This window comes from Poecilia latipinna, unplaced genomic scaffold (genome assembly GCF_001443285.1).
Source record: "Poecilia latipinna isolate Pla-1442-1.1 unplaced genomic scaffold, P_latipinna-1.0 Scaffold35, whole genome shotgun sequence".
In the NCBI taxonomy this organism is placed as follows: domain Eukaryota; kingdom Metazoa; phylum Chordata; class Actinopteri; order Cyprinodontiformes; family Poeciliidae; genus Poecilia; species Poecilia latipinna.
Genome location: NW_015112651.1, coordinates 658,903 through 684,655, shown reverse-complemented (window position 1 = coordinate 684,655; position 25,753 = coordinate 658,903). Strand labels below are relative to the sequence as shown.

General features: G+C 39.2%; 1 protein-coding gene across 1 annotated transcript in view; it reads left to right on the top strand.

Annotated features, from left to right (window-relative positions):
* The window catches only part of gabbr2 (gamma-aminobutyric acid (GABA) B receptor, 2), a gene marked incomplete at its 5' end in the record, with an annotated part of 137,410 nt that overhangs the window by 71,962 nt on the left and 39,695 nt on the right, over nt 1–25,753 (top strand). The window contains 3 exons of the mRNA XM_015042774.1: nt 146–278; nt 3,131–3,238; nt 6,715–6,837. Coding sequence (XP_014898260.1) covers nt 146–278; nt 3,131–3,238; nt 6,715–6,837 — 364 coding nt within the window. The remainder of the gene's footprint in view (nt 1–145; nt 279–3,130; nt 3,239–6,714; nt 6,838–25,753) is intronic.

The following is a 25,753-nucleotide window of genomic DNA, read 5'->3' as shown; positions in this document are numbered from 1 at the left end:
AATTAGTCAGAAAAAGCCCTTTTTTTAAATATTTTTTTTTTTTTTAATTTTTTTTTTTTTTTTTTTTTTTTTTTGCACAAGTGTATTGTCAGTATTAAAGCTGATCAGTTTTACCATTTTTGTTTAATGTTTTGTTCTCCTTCAGACTAATCAAGATGTCCAGTCCATACATGAACAACCTGATCATCCTAGGAGGCATGCTGTCCTACGCTTCGATTTTCCTCTTCGGTCTTGACGGAGGTTTTGTTTCGGACAAAGAGTTTGAGACGCTCTGCACTGTGAGTCTCCTTCAAACTTTTATTAACCTATTAAATATTAAACGCAGGCTTGAGTTTGATTCGACGTCCTACAACCGCACATTCCAATTTGAGTTTGGAAGATTTGAGCGGATAGCCCAAAAAGTACTGCACAATTTATAAGTGGATGAAAAATAGTGTGGTTTTCAAACATTTATGGAAATAAATATCTGAAGGATGTTGCATAGATTTCTATTCGGCTTGCTTTACTCTGACAGCCTGTGCTAAAAGTGCAACCGATTGCCTTGAGAAGTCACCTTATTAGTACACATTCTCGGTGTGCAGCTGCTCTGTGAAGGCTTCAGAAGTTTGGTAGAGAGAAAATTCATTAAAAAAAATGTGAGCCTGCAAACCTACTGAAACATGGCCGTCCATGTAAACGGACTGAAAAGCATTAATCACACAGACTGCCCTGAGCATGAGCCCCCTCATAATGGAGGAGCTGCAGAAGTCATCAGCACGTTGAAATGCCTTGGTGCTGAAATGTGCTACACAAATAAAATTTGATTGATTGATTGAACAGCTCGATCACCGTGTCAACCGGCCAACTGTTGGTCACACAATAAGAAAATCCAGCTTTTCTGGAAGAGCTACAAGAAAGTCATTTTTGGAAAAAGATAAAATCATAAGAAGTAATATTCAATTTGCCACAAGCGCAGAAAACTTGTGAAGGAAAGTTCTGTGGTCAAATGAGACCAAAGCAAAGAACTTTTTTATCTTTGTGGAAAATGTCATGTGGTGAAAAGATGTGCAAAGCAGATGGCAGCTGTAACTGCAGGTCAAAGATTGACATGTAGGGGGCGCGGGGGGACATGCAGTATTTTCTTTCTACTTATGGAATACTTTGGTTTGGTCTATCGTATGAAGGCCTAAAAAAAATGAAATAAATTTTAAGGGGTATTAATGCTGTCTCAGTATATTGCCTATTTTAAAATGTCCATGCTATTTTCCCAATTTTTTATTTATTTATTTATTTTTGCTTTATATATTTAAGATATGCCAAAGCAAAAGTAGCTAACAAGCCTCTCACATGCACCATGTGATCAAGGGAAAACTGATTGAATCTCACTGCAGGTTCTGCAGCTAGCACAGAGCACATTAAGCGTCTCCCCTCAGGTAGCTGTACCGTGTGACTATGTAGATACTGGATTAATTAAGGAGTTTTGATTACAGTGATGACTAGTTTCCACCGCAATAACGCCACAGCCGACACACACACACACACACACACACACATCACAGACACAAGTAATGACAGGCGGGGCACGTCTCGAGCCGCCGTCACCTGGATGAAGCGGCGCTGCGGAGCCAAAACAGAGCCTGTCACTTCCGATGAAGTTCTACAGCAGAGGAGCGCAGAGGTTGATAGATGTACTGCTGATTAATGAGCTGGTCTCACAGTGAATAGACGGTCTAATTTTTCTTGTCATTTGTAGCCACAGCTCTGCCAGAGCGTCACTCAAAAGAGCGCACGTTCCAGTTAAAATGCTAGGTTTTTGTGATGTAAAAAAAAAAATTAAAAATAAAAATTAAACCATGATTACAGCATGATCACTTTTTCAAAATATAGTATGACCTTTATGGTGTATAACTGGTAGATGGTAAAAAAAAAAAGTAAAAAAATGTCAGTTTAGAAGGCTTTTTTTTTTTTTTTTTGTCAGGTGATTGTACAGATTTTCTGTCGGACTTAGTTCTGGACATTCCAAAATATTCATTTTCCTCTTGCAAAGTATTTTTTGTAGTTGTTGATTTGGTTGTGTACTTGCATTTATGGTTAAAAATTAAAATTTCTTTCTATGTCAACTTTCTGGGCTTGAATTAAAACAACCAGGACTTGTTGGAGGAAAAATAACTCTTCAGGAATGCCGCTAGCTTCTTATTAGCCTCCCTGACTGGTTTCAATCTGTTTTCATCCAGATTGAACCCAGTTTTTGTAAAATCCTGTTGTTCCATTTGTTCTCCAGTTATTTATGATGGCCTTGTGCATGTGTAATTTTGTAAGTCTTTTTTTTAATTACCATTCTCCTTTCTGATACCTTTGTGCATTGAGACAATTTTGATCATTTGTAATCTTTCTGCAAAATATAACTTGGTGTCGAGCATACAAATGTGGAAAAGTAAAAAAATAAAATAAATAAAAAAAGGAGAACTCCAGCGGGTTCACTGTAAATGAAGCCAAATATGAACGCGAGAACAAAGAATGGTCAAAACAAATCAAAAGTGATTTTAACCAGGTATTAGTTTACAGGCGTGCATATGGAACCAGACTGTTTTGCCATTTGTTTTAAATAGTTTTGCCTCTTCCTCGTCAGGTTTCCACCTCAATATTGCACAAGCTGTGTGTCACTAGGTGGGAACACGTCTAAAACATTTTGAAAGAACTGACCTCAGTTTTTTGTCTTTTTTTTTTTTTTTAACCACAAACACAGGCACATTTTTTTATTTTTAACCTCACTACGGTGTGTTGGCACCTGGTCATCCTGAAGTACACAACTGTCTACTCGTTTATTATAAGGTTTTAGATTATATTGAATTCTCAAGCTTCTTTAACTCATCGGCTTTGTGTTTTGTGCTAAAACGAAACGGGTCCACATTTTGTTTTTGCTTTTACTAAAATAAAATGCTCTCAGAAGTCTGACAGCCCCCATTGCTAAGGATGATCTACCAGAGCTCTTGGAAGTAAAAAATAAATCTGACAGCATTTTATTTTTAGGATGCCTCGCAACACTATTTTGAACAAATTTATCTTTAGATGCTTGTCAGATCAGATGCTGGTTTTGAGCTTTGATTACCCCGACATGACACGTCACGACTGTGTGCTAACGTACCGACAGGTCCGGACATGGATCCTCATTGTTGGATACACAACTGCTTTTGGTGCCATGTTTGCCAAGACGTGGAGGGTACATGCCATCTTCAAAAATGTGAAGATGAAGAAAAAGGTAAGAAAAACTGTAGTTATTCAGTAAAACACGCATGCTTCCAGATCGTTACACACAATTTATTAAAAGACAGAGAGAATTTTGACATGCTTTTGAGGCAAAGTTGGGAATAGATCTATCCAAACAGGATCCGTTCAACTTTGTTTAGCGATAAGCATCTTCATTCGGCGCATGTCATTTCTAGGTTACATACATGTGAGCATTGATATTTAGCTGATGGTGCCCGGACTTGAATCGGATAGAAATGTGTGTGAATACCGCTGGCTGCAGCACCTTCTTTGAACAATGTCTCTTTGAAGAAAGAAAAAAAAAAAATAGAAATATAGACATCTTTTTAAACAACTGACCCGATCTGTTTCACTGGCCCAGTTATATAAAGTGCTGCTCTTTCTGTGCTGCAAGTCTTCATGGCCTTTTGTATTAATAGCTGTTCCCCTCTCCCACTCTATTTCTCTTCTCAAAATTTTCCATATTATTGGAAGGGTGGGTGGCCTTGCAGTGAACATGAAAAGACAGAGAAAGAAGGAAGTAAAGAAAGAAAGGGGTGGGTAACTGAACTGGCAGAAGAAGTAAGGAGGGTGTAGAAAAATAGCGGCAGAAGGGATGGCGGCGTGACAGAAGGAGGAAAGCAAAGCAGGACAGAGTAAGGAACAAGACAAACAATCTGGCCTCAATGGCAAAGAAAGTAGGCTGAGGAGGAAACAAAGATCTGGAGACCGGGGACAGATGATGAATCAAAAGAGGTTAAAAGACATGAACCTCTAACATTTTATTAAAGATAGCTATTCAAAGATATTTTATAACGCTGAACTTGACCCTTTTATATTTATTTTATGAGTTGGTTTTTTGTTGTTGTTTTTTTTTTTAAATCATTTCAGGAAACAGCTGTTTTGCCTCTTTGAACTTGGTATTGCTTTGACATTTCATAGCCAATTATTTCAACTCACTTCCCCTCCTCTCACCTTCTCTCCCTTGCTAACAAAGACAAAACAAATGTTTCCTTTGAGGCAGTATTCACCCCTGCTGCATAGTTTAGCTCTTAACACTCAAGATGTATGCTCTATTGGCTCAGGCCCTGGGTTTGTGTGCAGGACGCGTGCACACACACACATTCCACTTCATCCACATTGATTGAGTGCAGGTGCTTTGGCTTCAGCAGACTGATAGTTGCTGTTGGTGCCCTGAAACGTCTGCCAACTGCTGTCAGGGGAGGGACAGACACAAGTGTTAGCCATCTTTTCTTCAAACTGCAGATCCGAAGCAGCAACACTATTCACCCCTTTCTTGCTAGTTTTCCTTCATCATTTTTTTTTTGCTCCATAAAATGGAAGAGTATGTAATTCAAGAGTGAGTTCGATAAAGTTTCTGCTAGGTGGACTCCAATGAATTGTTTTTCTGTAAAAGAAAAAAAAATGAAATCTGTACAGACAGAGATGAGAAGGCTCCCAGAATCCCTCTGTCATGGACTGCCATGAGGGTGTGACAGCCTGAAGTAAAAATCCCACCGCTTTTCAGGTATTAACACACACATTAAAAATATGTTTTGTTGAAACAGAAACACAACTGTCATTACAGCTACTGCTTAAATATATTAGAATTTGATACAAGCCGTAAGCACAAAAAAAAAAAAAAAAAAAAAAACATTTTTCATTGCTGGACATCTAAATGCTCACCATCTCTGGACAAGACTGGTACAATTGGTCTTCCATTCTGAAAACATATGCATTGTTTCACCTTAAAACTCTTGAAATTGCACATTAAAATTGAGACAATTCACATAATTGCTGTCATCTATTTCAAATAATCTTTTCTCGCTCCTTTCAAAACGATTGAGCTTATAAAGTATTGTTAAAACGTCTAGCATATTTGAATGGTTCCCAAGCTAAGGGATCTGGGATAAAGATATCTTTAACTTTTCCTGGAAAGTAATTACATTTCCTTCCTCTTATTTCTTTACTAGAATTAGCCTGCGTAGTTCTGATAGCCTATATAGTCAAGATATTTAATCTTGCACCTGAAAGCACCTATCAAAAAGAGAAAAAAAAGCACTGTTACTACTAATTAGTTTGTTCAAAGCTTAAACCACAGGGTCAGTAGATAATAATTCCTCTCTTTTGAAAGGAAAAAGGAAAAAAAAACATTATTGCACTCTCTTTATACAGTCTCATTAAGGCTTTACACATATTCCTTTTTTATTTCTTTGAGTTTTTCTAAAATCAAGTTGGATACTTGAGACAACAATCTGTGCAACACCAATGGTATGTCTGAATGCCAATATTACTGGTGGAAAGAAAACGGGTAACACTTCAGTTAATTTACAGCAATTACATGTACAATTTGTCTGAAGGAGTCACTTGACAATATAACACATCATGGTTTAGCAGATGGAAGTGTAAAGCTCTTTTTTTTTTTTCAATAGTTTTGAAAAAATACCCTTCCCAGGTATTTCCTCATTAGAGTATTTTGGAACAGTTAATTTGACATTTAAAGGTGTTTAGATATCTTGGTGTCAAATGAGAATTTTAAACCTTTTCTCTAAAATCTTTACATATTTACAGGCACCCACGTAAAAAAAAAAAAAAAAAAAAAAAACGTTTTGTTTTTGTTTTTTTTTTAACTTGTAATCTGATTGAGTGTTCCTTTTTTTATGGTTTCAATCTGAGATTACGCTGGGGCAATGAAACATGAATAAATATAAACGTTTTCTGCTCTCAGCGCTTTACTGCATACACATCTATTTTTTTTTTCTTTGTTTCATGCACTTCCACGTTGCCAGTGGCTGGTTAGTGTACGTCTGTCTGCAATAAATCGGACATGCCTAACGGAGGGGCTGTGGATCCCACCCATCAATATTCTTTGTCTTGCCGTGGCCACATTTGCTCGGTCTTTGCATCATCAAAAGACTGAGCAGATCAAAAGACAATCCCCTCATGTCCCTTCGTTCTGAGCCCTCCGGGGGAAATGGACACCTGTGCGAGCTGTATCCAGACTATGTGATACTTTCCAAACAGAACGTGACCCTGTCTTCCCCTGACCTTTCTTTTGATTCATGGTTTCAGTCAGTCAAACGCTGTTATAAATGAAGATCACAAACAGGTCGTGGCTTTCATCCTTCCAAAGTTCAGAGTACAAAAGACGAGTTTTTAGCTGCGAGCAGCGCTGGCTCAGCATTGGTTCCTTTTCAGGCAACAGGATTTGGCTCGCTGGCAGAGCTTCTCACGGATTATTGACCAATAGGTCTTCTGGAAGTGTCAGATTTTATTGTGTCACAATAGTAAAAATGGAATATTAGTCCTTAAAATTTTTAAAAGAAAGTCATGGATAAGTTGAGATTAAAGTTGGTTAACTCATTAAATAAGGCATGTAAAAAGTCCTGCTTAACATACCTTTATGAGATAGATGCTAGTCCATTAAAGGCCCGCACGTTAAAATGTTTCACAAAAATGTAAGCATGTCGTCTTCTTCTTCCTCCACAGATCATAAAGGACCAGAAACTGTTGATTATCGTCGGTGGGATGCTGCTTATCGACTTATGCATTCTAATTTGCTGGCAGATCGTGGACCCTCTCAGGAGAACCGTGGAGGAATACAGCTTGGAGGTCAGGAAGGTCTTTTTTTTTTTTTTTCTTCCTGGTCAAATATGTGCTCTGTTCCAATATTTTTGTGTCAATCCGACGGGGCTTTTGTCAGCAAGGAGGGTCCGATTGAAAAACACCAAGTTATATCGAGCAAGGGAAATGTCTTCATTATACTGCAGAGCGAGCATATTCTTTCCTTGTGGTTGTTGTTATTTTTGGGTCAGGATGTGAGCCATCGCTGCCTTCTGTGCTCATTCTCTTCCCGGTTGCCAGTTTCAATGGGAGACATTGGCAAGGGCCAGCGGAAAACAGGCACTTAGCATCACATTCATTCTGCCGGAGAGGTTGTTGGGTGTTAAAGAGATTTTAACGCCGCTTTACTCTGAGAAGTCGGAGATCTTCCATTGGAAAAACGCAGCAGTATTGATTTTTGGAAACTGATGCCGTGTGATCTCTATTGAAATATTAACAAACGACTGTGTGATCAGTTATCTTTATGAGGATTAGACAGAAGGGTGCTTTTTTAACACTGGATAAATCTGAATATGTTCAGCCGAATTGTGCTTAAGAAACATTGAGTGGAGTGTTTTGTTTTTGTTTTTTGTTTTTTTAATGGAATTTTACTGCTAGAGGCAAAAGGGCACAATTGCTGTACCCATCAGTTTCTTAGTTACTACTGGAAAAGAAATGCCTTAATCTAAGAGAGAGTCACACAGGCAGTAAATGAATTCAAACTCACATTGAAAACTTTAGCTATATGTACTTTGGTGTAATTCAACACTGCTTATGTCAGAGAGATAAAACATTGCTTCAGAACATTACAACCTCTAGGTTTTACTTTGACGTTTACATGAAATCCTGTGGATTGCTCTGATGGTTTTAAAAGAGATGGACCATGACCCATTTTAAAAGTGGATCGTGTTGATTACGTTTTGGGGTTAGAAATGTTTCTGGTCAGCCTCGGTGAGGAATTAAAAGTTTACATACTCTGGATACCAAAGAGCTCTAGCCCAGATATGTTTTGTGTGTGGTTGGATGTGATTAAAAGAAAAAAATTAAACAAGTTAATTAGAGGCTTTTTAAATTAGTGTTGTGATTATTATTTTTTACCTAATAGCAATATTTGGCAAATTAAACAAAGTTTGTTAATTCCAATAAAATTTGTTAATGACTGACTCAATAAATAGAGATGTACAATTTGTATTTCAGTGATGCACAACTTTTTTCTCGATTTAGTAAAAATGTGGTTTTGCTTTCATTCCCGTTGTTAACCATGCAGATCAAGGAGCAGTTAAGTTTAAAAAAAAAGAAAACCAACAACTTCACACATCAAACACCTATAAATCCTGCAGTTGTATTGGGGAAAATCTTCAATATTTTGAATTTACAGAACCGGGTTTCTGTCATTTAGTTTCCATGAGCTGTGTCACTCTTTTAAGTCACTGCATTCTGGTGGAAGTGCGATTTATAAATCCTCTACTTGAAATGCATTTTTGATAACGCAACAAAGCAAAAACACAGAAACTTTTGGGATTCAGAGTATGCCGTCAATAAAACACCGACATGGAGTAGATTCATATGTTTTCCTTCCTCTTACCTCATCAGGATGTCTCCACCGGTTTTCTCTGGTTTTACATTTATTGGGGGGTTTGTAGTTGTAATGGTCTTTGAAGGTGACTTAAAAGCAGCGTTCAACTTAGTTTGACTCCCGTTATTGAGCACCATTTCATCACATCACTATGTCATTAAACAGTGATGCCATCGGCTCTCGCTGCTCCCTGCCACCAACCGAGCACACGAATGGAGGGGGAGCACGTAGTTCAAAGATCAAAATGCTCTGCATTCACTTTCAGTTGGGTTACCGATATTTATCCACCACCCACATAAGGAGGCCTAAGTCTTCAGCGCGGCTGTCACAGGTTCGAATCCCGACCTGGTGACCTTTGCCGCATGTCTTCCCTTTCTCTCATTACCCTACCTTTTTGCTCTAGCACTTTCAAATAAAGGCCACTAGAGCCAAAAAAAAAAAAGTAAAAAAAAAAACAAAAAGGGGGGTCTGTAGCCTTAGAGGTTCAAAATGATAAATTATGCTTTTGCAATGTTTGAAAGGCCAAGTCATGTTGATACGCTTAACGTCTATACAGTCAGATTCAGTAAATTAAAATACTGTTGTAAAGTTTATTTATTTCACTAATTAATTTCACTTGGTGAAAAACATTTGTAGATTAATTACACTGATGTTTTCAAGCCTTTATTTCTATTAACTTTGATGACTTTCCGCTTACAGTTGATGAAAACATGACATTTAAGACTAGAATATTACATTAGACCAATAGAAAAACGTTATTAAATCATCTTTCTTCAAAGGCCCCCAGTCTTTATTCTACTAAATGGGACTTTTTTTCTTGGTGAGTCACTCCTCAAGTCTTTCAGACATTAGTATGTAGTTCAGAAGATGTCTGACTGCCTCCCAAGAGGCCAGAGACCTCGAGAATATATAGCATCGGTTGATTCTAATTGACCTTCGGGGCAAACATCAGGAATCGAAAGGTCAGAAAGAGAGGTAGGTTCTTTTGTGGATTTTAATGAAAACTCCTTTTGATCATTTTTATATGGATTTTCTTGCTCTTTTTTTTTTTCTGCTTGTCACAAGGGTCCTGTGGGGGAAGAATTTGTGTCTCATACTGCGCACCAGGTTCAGCAATTGTATCCTGAGTTTTAAAATAAATTATGTGGAGGTACAAAATCCGAAATTCAGTTTCAGGTCACATTTTCTTCTTAGTCTGACAGGGAAAGATTTCTTCATGGCATCTTAAAGAACAGACTAATTGAAACTCTCTGGCTTCTTATGTTCAATTTGAATGTGCGTCTGTCTATACCACAACTCTTTAGCCCCCGAGAAAGCCCTGATTTCATTTTGCTGATTGGCCTTTGTGCTTTTGAGCCCTCCTAAGAGGGAAAAGAAAGCCTTGCTTGACTTATTCTTTTGTGAATGTTGTCAGTGTGTGCAGTAGGGCCCTCATGGAGTATTCTCTGACTGTAAGCCCTCGGCCAAGGGAGTGTTTTGAATCTATAAACCACTGAGTGTAGGAATCTGCGTTTCCCCTGAGGTTGTGGATCTGCATGCCTGTGCTGAGGCACATTCTTAACATGCCTGCCCGGTGTGCCAGACTTCCAGCAGTAAAGGACCCTTGGGGCTGAGCTGGAGGAAAAGCAGCCTGCAGCTCTTCTGCACCAAGGGCCTTCAGGGCTGTTGGGGGTGGGAGGGGAACACAAAGCAGATGGGAACTGCAATACCTGGAGAGTGGATAATGAGGAAAATAAGAAGGAAGTACAATTTTTAAACATTAAGTCAAATTTTAAAGGGATGACAATAAAGTCAAGAGCACACCGTTTCTTGATCAGATCTACCACATTCAGTATAATTTTATTATCATCAGTGACATCTGATAATCCATGCATAGTGGTGATTAAAACCAGTTCTCAGACATTGACCCACAAACCTGAGAGGGTTTGTAGTTTTTTTTTTTTTTTTTTTTTTTTCCAATTATATGTGCAAGTGTCACTGTCATGTCTTGTGTTTGGGATGTTTTTGCTGTACATGAACACAAAATTTCTCATTTTTGGCGTGACAGATTTATTTTAAAAATGTGTATATTTTTACACTATTACGGCACACTAACATGTATGCATTACTTTAAAACTGTTCCACCGTTGTCTGTCTAAGCACTTATATGCTTCCTCCTCCACTGACAAATTGAAAGGAGGGGGATTCCCTGGCTCAGGGACCAGAAACACTTTCTTTGACTGACGAACAGTAATTGCAACAAAAGAAAGGACCAGTAGTTTCCCGTTTTTTGTTTTTTTGTTTTTTTTTTTTGAGCCATCATATCGTACTTGGCCAGCATCCTCCTGTGACTTTTCTCTTGTCTGCAGCCTTTTTTGCCTTTTTATTTTCTTATTGTCTCCCTCTCTCTGTCTTTGTCAGAATCTGCCCTGCTCTCCACTCACTCCCAATTCACTGTAGTGAATTGGGAGTTCACTGTAGTGAATTGGGAATTGACCATGGGTTCACCGAGCTGCACGTACTTGCTTCACCCGAGGGTCTCCGGTATATCAATGCGCACTTTATGAAGCGCCACAGTGGGATAGTGCTGCTTGAGTCATTCCAGGCACAGATTTCCTCACTGACTCAGATGAAACAAGGGCAAGCATTGTTTACTGAAGAGCTTGTTGAATGTTTGAGGAGTTCTCATTGTTTCGAATAGATCTGCAGACAATTTAATCTTCACAGCATTGTTTCTCAAATTAAGCCAAACTGAAGAAAAAAAACAACAACTTGATCGCCAATAATTGTTCTGAAACATCAGAGAAAAGTTCCAGAACAATCACTGACAATCAAGCTCTTATTTTCAACTTGGCTTAATTTTTCGTAGGTAAAGAAGTGAAATGTATTTATAAAGCGTTTTTTATAGATATAAAATTACAAAGCGCTGTACGACAAACAAACCAAGCAACCATCCATCCATTTTCTATACACCCTTGTCCCTTAGTGGACCCCAATAATACTCCAACCAAACGCAGTTTTTTGAGCAAAAACTTCATTTTCCCCATCACCAACAACTTCCAAGGGAGCCAAAGCAGAAGGACAGTCAAAACCAATGAGTAAACCTACTTCACAGTCTTGCAAAGCAGGCATTTTGCCAGCCAGATGTTTAAGCTACACTTGTTTCTTAGTGACCTCAAGGTGTTCTAACTTCTAACGGTAAAGCATAACACACTTTATTTTATTTTGGATCCGTCTCAAATAAGATGCCATTATTTACATGCAAGAATCAGCAAATTAGGGAAGAGTTACAGAGAGTAATCCAACAATACAATATAATACATTGTATTATACTACTCACAGTAGTGTGAGTATCTATGCTGTTTGAGCTGCCTGGGCCAACAGACTTATGGAAATTGTTATATTTTTGTCCTAACTCAAGTTTACTTCTTATTTTATTTAAGCTTTAAGATTTTTATGTGTCACAAAGTAAACACATTATTTAGCATTATTTAGCATGCCTACTGCTTGGTAAAAAAAAAAAAAAACCAGCCCCTTGTTCTACGCTTTACTTCATGCAGAGGGTCTGAACCCCGGGCTATTGAGAAACGATTGTTTTCTGGACGCATGGGCTCTGTTGAAGTTTTAAATGATTGGATGTGATTTTTACCCAATCGCTCATGTTTGGCCGTCGGAAAGTCACCCAGTGGAAACATGGAGGGAAGTCCTGCAAAAGCAACACCCTCTGCTCAGAACCCATCAGCAGACACTGGTCATTCCCCTTTGCAAGTTTCATTATAATTAACAGGAAGATGAAACTGAAGAGGGTGAAAATAGATCGCAGAGGAATGCTTATAAAACTCAACTGTTCTAATACGCTCACAAATAAAAAAATAAAATAAAGAAGGGCCAGAGATCAGGGGGATAGTGCAGTGTTTAAGATGACAGCGACCTCTGAGTTTTATTGTGTACTGCGGTTGAAGCCTGCAGCTTTGATTACAGTTTCAGATCGTAAGGCCACCACCAGACATGATTAGTGACCTTGACATTGTCCTCAGCAAGCCGCCTTTGATGGGTTTTCCTCTGAAACACAACTCCATCATACTGAATTGAGTAAAACGCATTCATTTGACTCGCCTTGAATCACATAACACGATAAATGTTCATCTCCATCTTTACTGACTGACCTCTGTGTAAACCGTATACATGCATGAGGGTTGTTCCTTCATATTTGCGTCACTCTTCATCAAACAGCTTTGTTAAACGTAGGAACTCTTCCTGCAGCATCCCGAGAATGCTGATGGAATGGTTTGGCTGCAGCGAGCTTGTAGATCAGCATTGTGGCTCTTTAATAATTAAGCATTTGTTAATGGGGCTGCCGCCTGCCACCAGATTAAATCTTGCAGTACCGACACATGTTGTGTTTTTAATGTATAAACGTGCTTTAACCGGGCGAGCTGGGGTTTACTTTTGTCCCCGTGGGTCTATTTTTGAAGATCACCTTGACGTGAGATGTGAATAAAATGTGCCAATTCATATTATGTACACATTATTGTTTTCCGTTGAAGTCCTGGACATTGACTCCTGCAGGAAGGGCAAACTGTCATGAAAGCCTGGTTCGCATTCTGCTGGATTCTGCTGCAGCCCCCCACAACTCTAGTCACTCCTCATGTCTCCTTCCACCCCTCCCTCCCTTTTTTGTCGTTTTTTTTTTTTTTTCTTTTCCCCCAGCTTGGGAGCTGCAGCGAGCATCGGTGGGCGAACGAGCTGCAACAGAATATTGCAGTGTGGCATCACCATGGCAACCGCCATGGTTCTTGACACCTATAATGCGTAGAGCAGGACTGTTGATTCATGGGACAAAAATAACGGGTCGGGGGACCTACTTCATTATTTTGATATATGCAGAGAAAGTTTTAAGTATCTGTGTAGGATTAAGTGCACTGGGACGTAGAAACCTCTGTAGTGTGTGTGTGTTTGTGCGCACATAGATGGCTACGCTGCTTATTTTTAACCAAACTCACAGATTTTGTCTTGGCTTCACTGCCTCTGCTGCCCCCACCTGTATGCACTTAGAGGAGGAAAGCGAGGGAGGGGAAGGTCGAGTGCTCACAAGAATGCACTCACCTGTTCCTGATGTCGTATCTCTGCAGTCGCATGCCAAAGTTTGCCTCTCTAGTCATATTTACTGTAGCAGTTTTCTTCCTTTTGTGCCGAGATTATAGTGCTATTACTTGTTTGTAGCAGCCAAGATTTGGGCTTTTATTAGGAAAATCATTCATACCTCTTGCTTATTTAGGTTAATATAATCTCTAATTTTTATATTTCGTGTGATTGGTCTAAGAGTGGTTTGGGGGAGACAGCTAGGAAACAGAATACACAAATTATTTTTGCAAAGACATTTTAAAAACGGATTGCGTGACATAATCCTTGGTTCTTTGATAACAGAGTGAGGTGCTTCTGCGACAAACAGCTTGAGCTCTGTCTGTGGCTCCACCCACCGTCCACCATCACAGCTAGCCAGGCCCTCTCATTCAACTCATTCTAGGCATGTTTCTTTCTGTGCACATGCAAGAAGGGAAGTGATGGTGAAACACCTCACTCTGATTTCAAAGAACCAGGGATTACGTCAACTAACCTAATGTTCTTTTTCTAACGCTGGATGCAGCACAAATGTCGTGAACCGATACCCCACGTGTTAGTGATGCCCAAGTATGTTTAAGTGCCCTTGGGAAAAATTTACGTCAAATGCGGATGATTGCCAACTGCATATTTTTGTAAATATACACGACTTCATATCAGGCATGTGATGACATGAAATGATCAAATGTTTCGTCTTCAAACATGGCAGCCACTGTCTTTTACCTGCCTGCCCTGTCCAACAGTAACCTTTTCTCACTTACATTTATCTGAGTGCTCTTCCAGCCTTGCCGTGGGACTCCCTTGGTTTTCCCCACAGGTTTCAGGTTTTCTCACATTCAATTCTTTGTCTTTTATTTAATATTTTGGTTGTTTTTTTTTTCTCTCCTCAGTTTACTTTTTTGGGGAACTGAATCTCACTCCTTTCACCACTCTTTTCTCTATCAGACTGTTGTTTTTTTGCTGCCTCCTCTTAAGCCAAACCTCCATCTTTATTTGTTTTTACTCTACTGCTCCATTCAGTTGATGCTCAACCAGCGTGCCGTAAAAACAGGAGGGGAAAGGTGGGACGAAAGTGACATTAGATGAGATTATTTCTCCCTCTCTGTGCTTTTTGTTTTGGCTGTACCTTATCAGAACAAATTCAAAGTTAAATCTAGTTAACCAAAGTGATGTACAGCACTAAATGAGGGCAAGCCAAAACATAAATAACTGAATTGAACAAGGAAGTATCTAAGCAGAGATTAAACATTCTACTGATGTTTGATGAAGAATAAACATGGATGGCCTAAGCTTGTAGCAAAATACTGCTTTTATTTGCTTTCCACTTTTCAAAACACTCAAAGAAGCTGTGCAGTAATAAAGATTAAAAATAGCTGGGGAAACATGAAATAGCTTGTGGCATCATATTAAAAAAACAAAAAAACTTGAGACTGCAGTTGCTGCCAAAGATGGTTCAGCAAAGTATTAAGCAAAGGCTGTGAATGCTTATGTAAATTCAAATTTTCTATATTTTTTTTTAGTTTTATTTTATATTCCATATAACTTTTGAGTACCGTAAAACAAACAAAGTGTGAGAAAATAGTGGCCATGGTGATTTCAATTTCACTGGACTCTTATAGGCCCGTGAGTGCATGCCCACTTAGCCCTTACATTAATCCTTCATGCTTTTAAACCCCCCCCAGACTATTACATCACTACATTTGCCATTGTGCTTCATTGGGCCTGAAAGACAATTGTTCATCACCCAAGGCTCCTGGATCATTGGGCAAAGATTCCCTTGGAGGATGTTTTGATACCATTTTTACTCATGTTAAGGGTTGAAGGCAAAAATGTAAGAGGCAATTCCACACACGAATGATCTCAAGATGACTTGCCGTTGGCATCACACAAGACATGTGGTAAAAATTCACCATGCATTCTCTGTTTTCCATACGTTTCAGACATTGTGAAAGGGGCTTCACCGGATAAAATAGCTTTTACTCTTGTGCCCTGAAATCCGATGCTGGTTTTTCCTGCAGAAAGTCAAGTCACTATTTAATGATTTTTCTGTGAAAGAAAGGAGCCTGTCGCTACCCTTTTTGACACCAGAAGCAAATCCATATGTTTAAGGCCATCTGTTTATGCAGACTAAATCCTGGCACTTGTTGGACTTTCTTGGCTAGCTATATGTCAAAAGTGTAGCTGTATAGGTGGTATTTGTACTTGGAAAATGTGTTTCTTTTAATAGGCAGCTGGAATATTAGAAGTTTTGTTTGTTTTACAAGTAGGTATTTTTTCCGCAATTTTGTAATTAACTTTTATCTATTTGCTAATATTCTGTTGACTTGCGACTTCGACTAAAACTAATACAACAAATTTGCTATCACTTCAACTGAAACAGCAGTTTTTCTCTTGGGTTATTTTGTTTCAATGACTGGATAATCTTATTACGTCCATTACTGGCATCACAGTTAGTTGGTTGTGCTGACTTCCTTGGGTTTTTTTATGTTAATGGGACTGAATGGTGAAATGTTGAAAACTCTGAGCAATCACTGATTATACTTACACGAGAAAGCTAATAATGTGTAGCTTAGTTGAACAATCTGCGCTATATGAAGATTCTCATGAAAAAAGCAGTATATCTCAACTCTTTGTAATTTTGTCTTTATCTCTTTACATTAAACATTCCACGTTACAAAGTGATATTTGTAATAAGCAAAACGTAAATAAAACTATTAAATATTTTGTTTTTCAACAATAATTTGGTATAATTTGTCACTCGTGTTTTAACTGTTCTGCACACTTGCACACGCTCCCCACTGTAGCTTTAGTCAAGAGTTAGTGGTGTGAAGGTCATCAGACTCTTATCTGTCACTGTGTGCCAAAGAACTTCTGTATACATCATATTCAATTTAGTTGGTCTTTAATCAGAGTTTTTGAAAAAAATAAGTGGCTGGTGTCTCTCAAGAAATATGCATGAAGATTCAGCTCAGTCCACTCCAACTCCTTCACAACGTGCAAAGGTTTACTCAAGAGTAATTGTATTCACAGTAAAAGACAAGAATTTGTTATGACGAACTCATAAATTATTTATTTGGTGGAACGAGGAACGTCTCTGCAGCATCACTCATGCAGCTCCAACAGTATTAAGGTGGTGCTGAAATGGGCTTTGAGCCTTCTTTGTTAGAGTTAAGCAAAGCACTGACTAAGATCAATGTCTTTTCAAAGTAAACTGGGTCATTAAGGGATAACCACCACCCACCTAGGGCTCATCCTATCGACCACCTCTGGAGGAAGAAACGATCGGAAGGAGAGAACAAAAGCATTGAGTACATAGACCTCACACATTCTTGGTGGTTTGTATGGCTGTGTGAACATCTGAGTGTTGGTCCCTGTAGGGATTCCTCTGTATTATTTCATCTATAGTAGGGATGTTGTGACTCCATATGTGGTTGTATTCGAATTCAGTAAGCGTGGTCAAAAATGCATAATTCTCAATGATCTTGGTTGTTGTGGCTTCATTTTACAGTTATAAAACTCCAAACACTTCTCAATTTCCCCAAGCTCATCAGAAACAAAATTCCCAGCAGTTTTCCGTATGCCGCTTGAAGAAGAATGAGTCAATCTTTGGTAGCTTTAGTCCTGATCCTGCCACTTATATTAATGTATTTGACTTCAGCACAAATCTTCAGAAGTCTCTAGACATTCTTGCTCATTGTGAGTCACAAATGGTGCTGATCTTTGAAAACTGCATGCTTTTTGTCTGTAACTAAGTAGATATTGATATTTGAAAATTTTTGCATTTGTCACCATTTAAGGATTCTTAAGCCGTTTTCACACTGCAAGGAACGGAACGGGTTCAAAGTAGGGCCCACCGTGTTTGCATTAGAACTTCCGACCTAGTTCCACCCGGCTCCTTGGAACCACAAGAGCTGTGGTTCCAATCGGGCCAGCCAAATGGGGCTGCTTAGAATCAGCAGCTGATTGGTTTAGAGTCAGCCGTTGGTTGTTTTGCAGACAGCCGTTGATCGGGTCTAGTTGGCTCTCACTAAACTGTTCTTACTGTATTTTGTTAGGAGTGCTCTTTTTAATATTTTTATTATTTTTTTTTAATTTGCAATGAATTCCTCTCAATATTCTGCTGTTACCTGGTCCCATGATGAGATAATTTTTTTTCCTCCGCTTACTCGCTGATGAACGAGTACAGAATGAGCTAGATCGGTCAACGAGGAATAAGAAAGTTTTCCGCCGCATCTCTGAGGAAAAGGCTTCGGCCGCTGCATCGAAACCATTGTTTAGTTTCAAAAATAATGACGTCAGGTACAGCTTCGATGCCGCCCTAAGTTATATGCAAACACAACAGGGCTGCAGTACGCACTGCAGTTCCGTTCCGTTCCTTGCAGTGCGAAAACGGCTTTAAATTCTGCTTTGCTGGTTATGGTACAAGAGAAGACGAGAAGAAAAGGAATCACCGGCAGCAACACTCCCACCACGTCAATTAATTCTCTCTCACTTTACCTAGGTGGCATCTTCATAAGAGATATCTCAACAGACCTAAATGTATATGTAGTTTAATCAGAATCTCATTAATTTAGTTGGAACTGTTAAAAATTAACTAAATTGTTTTTGGTCTCTAAACCGCTTGAACTAAGAGCCGGTCTTATTCACCAATACACACCAGATTGGGTCTCTCTATTCTCTAAGCTAAATCAGACAAACAACAATTACATTGTAATGCTGGAGAGGCTGGATGTCAGAAAATTAGCTGTGATTACCATCTCCTTATCGAAGCCAAATGTGTGATCTCTGTTAGCATAAAATAAGCTGGATATGTGGACCTCAAATGTCTGGATATCCAGGCCAAGTTGGCAGATTTTAATTTTTTGAGGACTTCATAACAATTTAAAAAGTTATATTGAGAATATTTGCAAGCTTACAGTGTCTAACTTTGCTACAGCGCTTCCATTTGTCTCGCAAAACTCAAGACGTTACGTGATGCGCTTAGCTGACAGCGTTATCGGCGAATCACAGAGGAAAACACTCTAAGGACTCCTTTGGCTGTTCGGTATTTGTTGACTCCATAGCTGGTAAATTGGTCGCGTGGTTGTGCATGACTGAGTCTGTTCAATTGAAGCTGTCGAAAATGGATTTCGGTGGCAGCTTTTGCCTCGTCTTACCTTCTCTCCACCACGGCTGCCAGCGACCATGATGTGCAATAATGTTGTTTCTCTCACTCTCTCCTTCGCTCCGTCTCTCTTGACTCCCTGCATAATCGAACATCAAACAAAATTTGCACAAGCAGAGAAAAATTCTCCTGACCTCCATCATCATTCACACCTTTATTTTGCCACTTTTTCACTTTTTGCTTTGCACCCATTTTTCCTTGCTCTTTACATCAGTCAGCAGTGGCAAGACAATAGCTGATTGAGCTTGGAGCTGTTTAGGTAGCTTTCAGCTGTAAAGTGGTAGCGGTGTGAATCATTTTATGTGTATGCTCTACAAAACATGTCAAATATAAAGGTTTATTTAACTTGAAATTTTTTTGTCTCTTCAAACAAAACCTGTTTTGTCCACTGATATACAGCTTCTCTAAACCACTCGGTTAATTCCTGCTCCAACAGTCCCCCCCTCTCACCCCCCAGTTCACATATAGTCACAGATAGCGTGCAAAACATGCACAGATGCTCCAGGTAGTCAAATACACAGTACGAAACAATGAGACCTGCTAGATTGCTAGAAAAGTGCACTTTACTACTGCTTGCACAAAGTAGCAGCGCTGCCTCAGCAGGATGAGCCTCGGAATACAAATGCATCCACTTAAGTAGAAGACCTTGAGCCTTGGGTGTACTGCAGACTTCACACTCACAGTATAGGACGCCCAAAATGGCAGGGACTGGGGAGGAGTGACAGGAGACTCAAAGAGACTCGAGGGAGACCACGAGTGGAGGGGACAGTGGGAGTAAGAGGACAGGGTAAAGGAAAGAAGAATACTGTGCTGCACTAACGACTAGAAAGAGTAATACAGAAGGGGCGAACAGCTACAAGGAGACTGAATAGGCTAAAATGGAGCAAATCAGATATCACCATGAGATAGAGATGGACACATTAGGGAAGATGAAGTTGACAGTATAGTGTTTGATGAGAGACAGTGTGAGAGGGAGAAAAGGGGCTGTTATAGTTACTTATTACACTGCCAAGGGTGACATTGATTAGCGCTTGCCTGGGAGCCTATGAGCTAGCAGTCGACAAGAAGGTCAGATAATTAAATCCAATGCTGCTGCTGCAGCAGCAGCCAGGCGCTCCATCTGGCCTGTTTCGAAACTTGGAAAATATATGCAGATGTTGGGTACATTTTAGCACATGGACAGAGAGAAAAATAATGTCCAAACTGGTGATTGTGCATGAAAGCAAAGGAATCAGTTCCAGCGAAAGCCTCTCTGTGGTTTGGAAAGCCTGGTAGTAGAGACATGCAGGACAAGCGACCATACGCGCGCACAGAGATGTGTGTTTTTAGACTGTGGGAGGACACTGGCATATTCGGCGTGAGACAGCAGACAGAATTTCAAACTCAGGACCATCTTGCTGCAAGGCAACAATGTTGACATCTTCACCACGGTGCAACCGCTGATAAAGACTGGATCTTTTAAGTTAACTAAACAGGTGGAGACCTGCCTAAAAACTATTAACATTGAATGAAAACATTCCAAGATACTTGCCTAACTGAGCAACGGTGACATTTCATAGAAAGTGACAGTTAATAGTCAAGACAAGACAGTTCAACCAGGAGAATTCAAAACATTTAATGAATCTAAGAGAGTATAAGTGGAATCCCATTTATTTTTTTTCCTTTTAACAGAGCGCACGTCTGTTCCTGGAATTTTTCTTTTTCTTTTCAGGCATTGAAGTATTTGATTTTGCTTTATATTTCTTTTTAAAGGTAAGAGCCTGTATTTTAGTTCATTTATATTGCACTAAAACTTTTTAAATTATTTCTTTTTTTGTAAAGTGTTTATATAATGAATGAGAGAACCGCACAGATATAATTTTGTTATTTTAAGCCACTGTCCAGCGTGTTCTGTGGTTTGGAGATTTATTTATTTATTCATTTATTTTACCTAGAAACCATTAAGCTTGATTTTAAGAAAATCTGTAACATTTTGAACTGCAAAGCTCCTGGGTCTAAGACATTTGCCACAAGCTGGATTTAGTTGTTGTAGCTATTGTAGCACCAGTGGCAGCATACATCTGTCTTAGAGAGAGGAGAGCACATGCATTGTACGACAAGCTAAAATGCATCCAAACAAATAACCAAATGACTAAACAGGTTTTACAGTCCTCCTTATTTTACTATTTTTGTATATTGTATTATTTGTCCAGTCACCGAGTCATACCTGATGGGTAACGAAGTCTTAAAGGGACACATGCCTCTGTGCAGGGTTTCATTTTCTCTTGTCGGTTTCCATCTGATATATGTTGTGAATATTCTGCAAGTGTCTCATCAGTTTGGGACATGACATTATGACAGATGTGTTGCAGCCTATCTGAGTGATATAGCCGGTGTTTCTGTGTGTGAAACCGTCATCTCTCTGCTGGAATACTGTGATTTTGTTGCCTGTCATATTTATAGACAACTCTTCAAAGAGCACAAAGCCTTTTATTCCCACTTTTTTTTTCTTCTTTTCCCTCATTTTGAGTGAACTGAAGTGAGATTGAATTTGACCCAGTTGAGTTTCTTTGATCTTAGCTTGCATTATTATTATTTTTTTATTTTTTTTGCACACCAACATCTGCACACTTTTTCCTCAGCATTTAAAACGTCGTTATGGTATTGGTTAAAAAAAAGAGCCAATTTTAAATAGAAAAGTGTGGATAATTGTATTGAAAAGAAGGTAGATCGGTGGGTCTGAGATGGAATTGTAACAGAAATTTTGTTAATCAAATTTTGTTAATCAAATTACAATAATGAAAAGGTTACAGAGTTAAGAAATTTGTACCTTGATTTTAACAACACCATGGAGTGCTTTCATTGTGTTCATAAACGAGTCAGCATTATAAGTTAACGTGAAGAATATATGCTTGGCCTTTTCATTGAGTGATCTTTCTCGCAAATAACAGAGATAGGAAGATGTATGTATATTATTCAAAATTTAGAACTATTTGAAGAGTCCAGTAATGTATTATGACAAGGAAATCATGGAACAGACAGTCTGTGTGCCCTTGACTAGATTGTAGGGTTAGCTAGCTCCAAAAAAGATTCCTGAGTTGGTGTTGGAGGAATAATATGCTTTTAGGTATGCTTTTATGCTTTTTTTTTTCTCAAATGCATAAAATGTACTTTTTAAGCTACAAACATACTCACATTTAATGAATTCAAAGTCAAACTGTCTAGACAGCTACTCAGATTTTTTTCAAAACTTATAAAATTTATACAATAACAAAAAAAAAAACCCAAGATCCTTCATATATCTGAAATCGCAAACGTTTTTGAGCATAACGATTGTAAAGTTTATGAAAACATTCAAGAGATTGTACTTTGTTACCTGAAAGGATCAATGAGACGTGTATTCGGGCAAGGTTATTTTGAAATAAGAAAAGTGTTTCAAATAAATAGAATATAAATCAGAAGTGTTTGTGAGCACTACAAGACTCGGTCAAAGATTCAGCTTAAGATTCAGACAATGTTCGACTGTGGGTGTTTTGTTACTTCTAATATGTTTTCATTTCTCATGTTCCAGGGAACTACTCATACTTGTGGTGGTCTTTTTCTCTCATCTGAATGCAATAAGCTGTCCTCACGCCAGGCTTCAGCTTTCTCATGTTTCTCCTTAATGTGTCAGCTGCCAAGCCTGCCTTACTCAAACCTCCGGAAGCACAAAGAGTAGAAGGAGATTATGAGTGCCTTGGATCGATGCAAGCTGAAAGTGCATGGTGGGAATTAAGGCCGTTAGCCATATATCAGTATTTTAGCTTTGCCAATCCAAGGACAGTGGCTTCTTTCAAGCTTTCTTCCTTTTTTTTTTTTTTTTTTTTTGTTCAGTCAAGTTATTTTTTTAGTGATAAAAATATTTCTTACTTTGAAGAAAACTGCTGCATTAGAACCATCATTGTCTTGCACATACCTTTTCTCTCCTGAGTTTATGTGGACACAAAGGCGTGTTTGGTAAGCTTGTTGCACAGGTTCAGAACTTAAAACGATACTTCGGAAATTCCAGTCGTTGATGATAAATTACCCGTCATGTGCGAGCGGCCAGTTTCTTTCTGTGTTAAATCATCTGATAGCTTCTCTGTGGTGCATTGCACATCATCAGCTGCGGCGAGGCATGCGTTCTCTGTGTGAGATCTGAATGGTGAAATGTGTCACTGTGGATTAGTGAGGGCGCAGCGACGCAGAAGAGGTGTTAGGAGTGCATAAAGGAGAGAAAAAGCAAGAGGGTGAGGGAGGGAGGTGACGGAGAGAAGGGTTGTAGATGAGGAGATAGCGGGGATTAGATCTTTGAATGCTGTAAACAGAATCCACTGATTACCAGACAGTGCGTCGCATGTTTTCATAAATGCATTGCATGTGTGTTTTTACAGTAGAGGTGTTGCCATCCTGCTAGCATCACACCCCCTATTCTTCGCATACCCACCCAGTCTGCCTCACTGCCAGCCATCTGTCTGGTAATTAACCTGACTGATACACTCTGCCTGTCCTGAAAGCCTCACCACGTCTTTGTGGTGTGTTTGTGCATTTGTCCGCTTGTGTTTTACTCTGCCTGCCTGTGCACTCACATATATAAACTCTGATCCTAACGGGTGTGTGCTCGGTGTGTACTTATCAGACAATATCCTGAGCTCTCAACGTCTCACGGAGCGCTGCTCAGTCCATCATGTGAAATGGAAATGACTGTGGCAGAAAGGCAGAACCACGAAAAGACTTGGCTGGCCATCTGAACTTAAAGGCTGGTCAAGGAGAGCAAGAGCCTGTGGGCCCATGGTTTCTGTGGAGGAGATTCGCAGTGCAGGTGGGAGAAACTGTTGATCAGACCTTACCAAAAGCGTGAGAATAAGAAAACTGTAAGGATTTTTGCTTTGCGGATTTTTACAAGTGTAGGTTAAAATGTTGGGAAAATTGCCACCACTGTCACCAAATTTGAACTTTTTGGGCTACACACAAAATGATTTATGTGGTGGTGAATATCACCCAAGACACACTATTCCCACAGCGAGGCATGATGGTGGGGGTACTTTTCATCATTAGACATATCAATGCTGGTCAGAGTTGAAGGGAAGATGGGTGCATATAAAGATGAAACTAAATGTGAGAAGCAGGTAGACATACCCAGAAAGTGTATTGCTTATTTTCATATTTTAAAAGCCATGCGTCATATTTCTTCCTATTCACAAATATGCTCTCTCTCTCTATCACTTAAAATCCAAAAGATATACATTGAAGTTTGCTGTTGTCATGTGGAAAATGCAAAAAGGTTCAAAGCCAAGAAGAGATATTTTGTCGTCCACTAAATGCACATGAGATATTAATGTCTTCTGCATCTCACCAGAAAAGAACATATTAATAATCCTAAGATGCACGTACATAGCTAAAACAAACAAGTATATACATAACTCCCTAAACGTTCACGTAATTTATACATTCATGAATGAGAGAGAACAGAGCTGTTTCAGACTAGCTTTAGCAGCTGCTGTTTTTATACGTCTGTACAAAGAGAGAGAGACGGGGAAAGGTGCTTCTGCAGTGAGGAGTCAAGTTACAAAAAGCCATTCATGAGTTGCATTACCTCGTTCATTTTCCCCCATTATTTTTGAAATTGTATATTGACATTTACATGAACCGTGCTTTGACCATCACAAACCACAAAAAAAAAAAAAAATGCTTTGTATACATTTCAAAATGTGTTTCGAAAGGCAAAGGGTTTTTTAGAATCTGTTCCAGCACTCTCTCATTCTACGCGTTAGGTACGATGTTTTTCAACGTTCAAAAAAAAAAAAACACGGACAGTTTGCATGCCTTTGAAAGACGTACGCTTATCGATTTGTGTTCCCATTAAACGTTACTGCCATGTCCTCAGAATGAGATTCACGCAGCCGCAAGAGCCTGATTGGACTGGAGGATCAATAAGGTGGCAGAGAAATGGAGAGACGGGACATGGGAGTGTGCGTAAGAGACAGATAGAGGGAGAGCGTGTGAGGTATATTTGCTGTTCTTCATTACACCTATAAAAGAAAAGAAATGAGAAGTGGCAGCGAGGGAGCGGTAATATTTTGTTGCAGCTACGGCCCCAGCTCAGTCCTCGAGTACTTTGCATTATGCCCTTTTCAATTTCGGCTATAATGCTACAAAAATAAAACAGAACGTGTTGACCTCATCCTTTTCAGTTGTGAAGCACAACCTTTCACCGGTAAGACAACAATGTGTATAACGTAGGACAAACGGATGCGATAACTCTTATATGTTATGGGAATTCATACTTCACATGTTTACATGTTTTAGGAAGATCTGGAAATAAAGTGGGCCAATGTCAGAAGATTCCAAATGTGAGTGTTACTGCAGGGGAGAGACAACCCATCATTTTACCCATCTGCTCAAAGAAGCTGGGTATAATTAACAAGGCTTTAGGTTTTAATTAATGTATTTCAATCAGATGAGAAATTCTACCTTTCGTTATGGGATTATTTCATCCAAGGTCACGTTTTGTCGTTACATTTATTCAGCCTGTTTTGTGCTCGCACTTGAAAGCGTTAATTCTGTGCTCTTACTTCCTTATTCTTATGACGCCTTTTTGATGAACCTCGCAAAATACCCCTTGAACTTTTATGTACTTTTTGGGGTTGTGCCGTAAGTGGTATCCCAGCACTGAGTCATGCAGGTCTTCTCTTAGGATTGAATTATCAACAACGACCTTTCCATCAGCTGTAACGAGTTTTCTTGTTTGTCTTGTGCTCACCTCACGATACTGCATACTGTCACCCCATTGTGTTACCATAGGAATGGTGGGTCGGACCCCATCCCCACCCCGCGTCAACATGTACCGTTTGAAAACTATTCAGCTTTGGCCTCATCTGATAGCATCAGCTCAAATCACTTATGCAACATACAGAAATGTGGAAAAAGTTCAAGGGGTGTGAATACATTTTGGAATTATTGTCTTTCTTTTCATTCAAGCAAACCATTGTGATCTGCGTCTGGCGCAACAGTCCTGAGAAGAGAATAGGAATAACAGACACTCTGCTTTCCACATCACTCCAATCACAATCGTGCCTGTAAGGGAA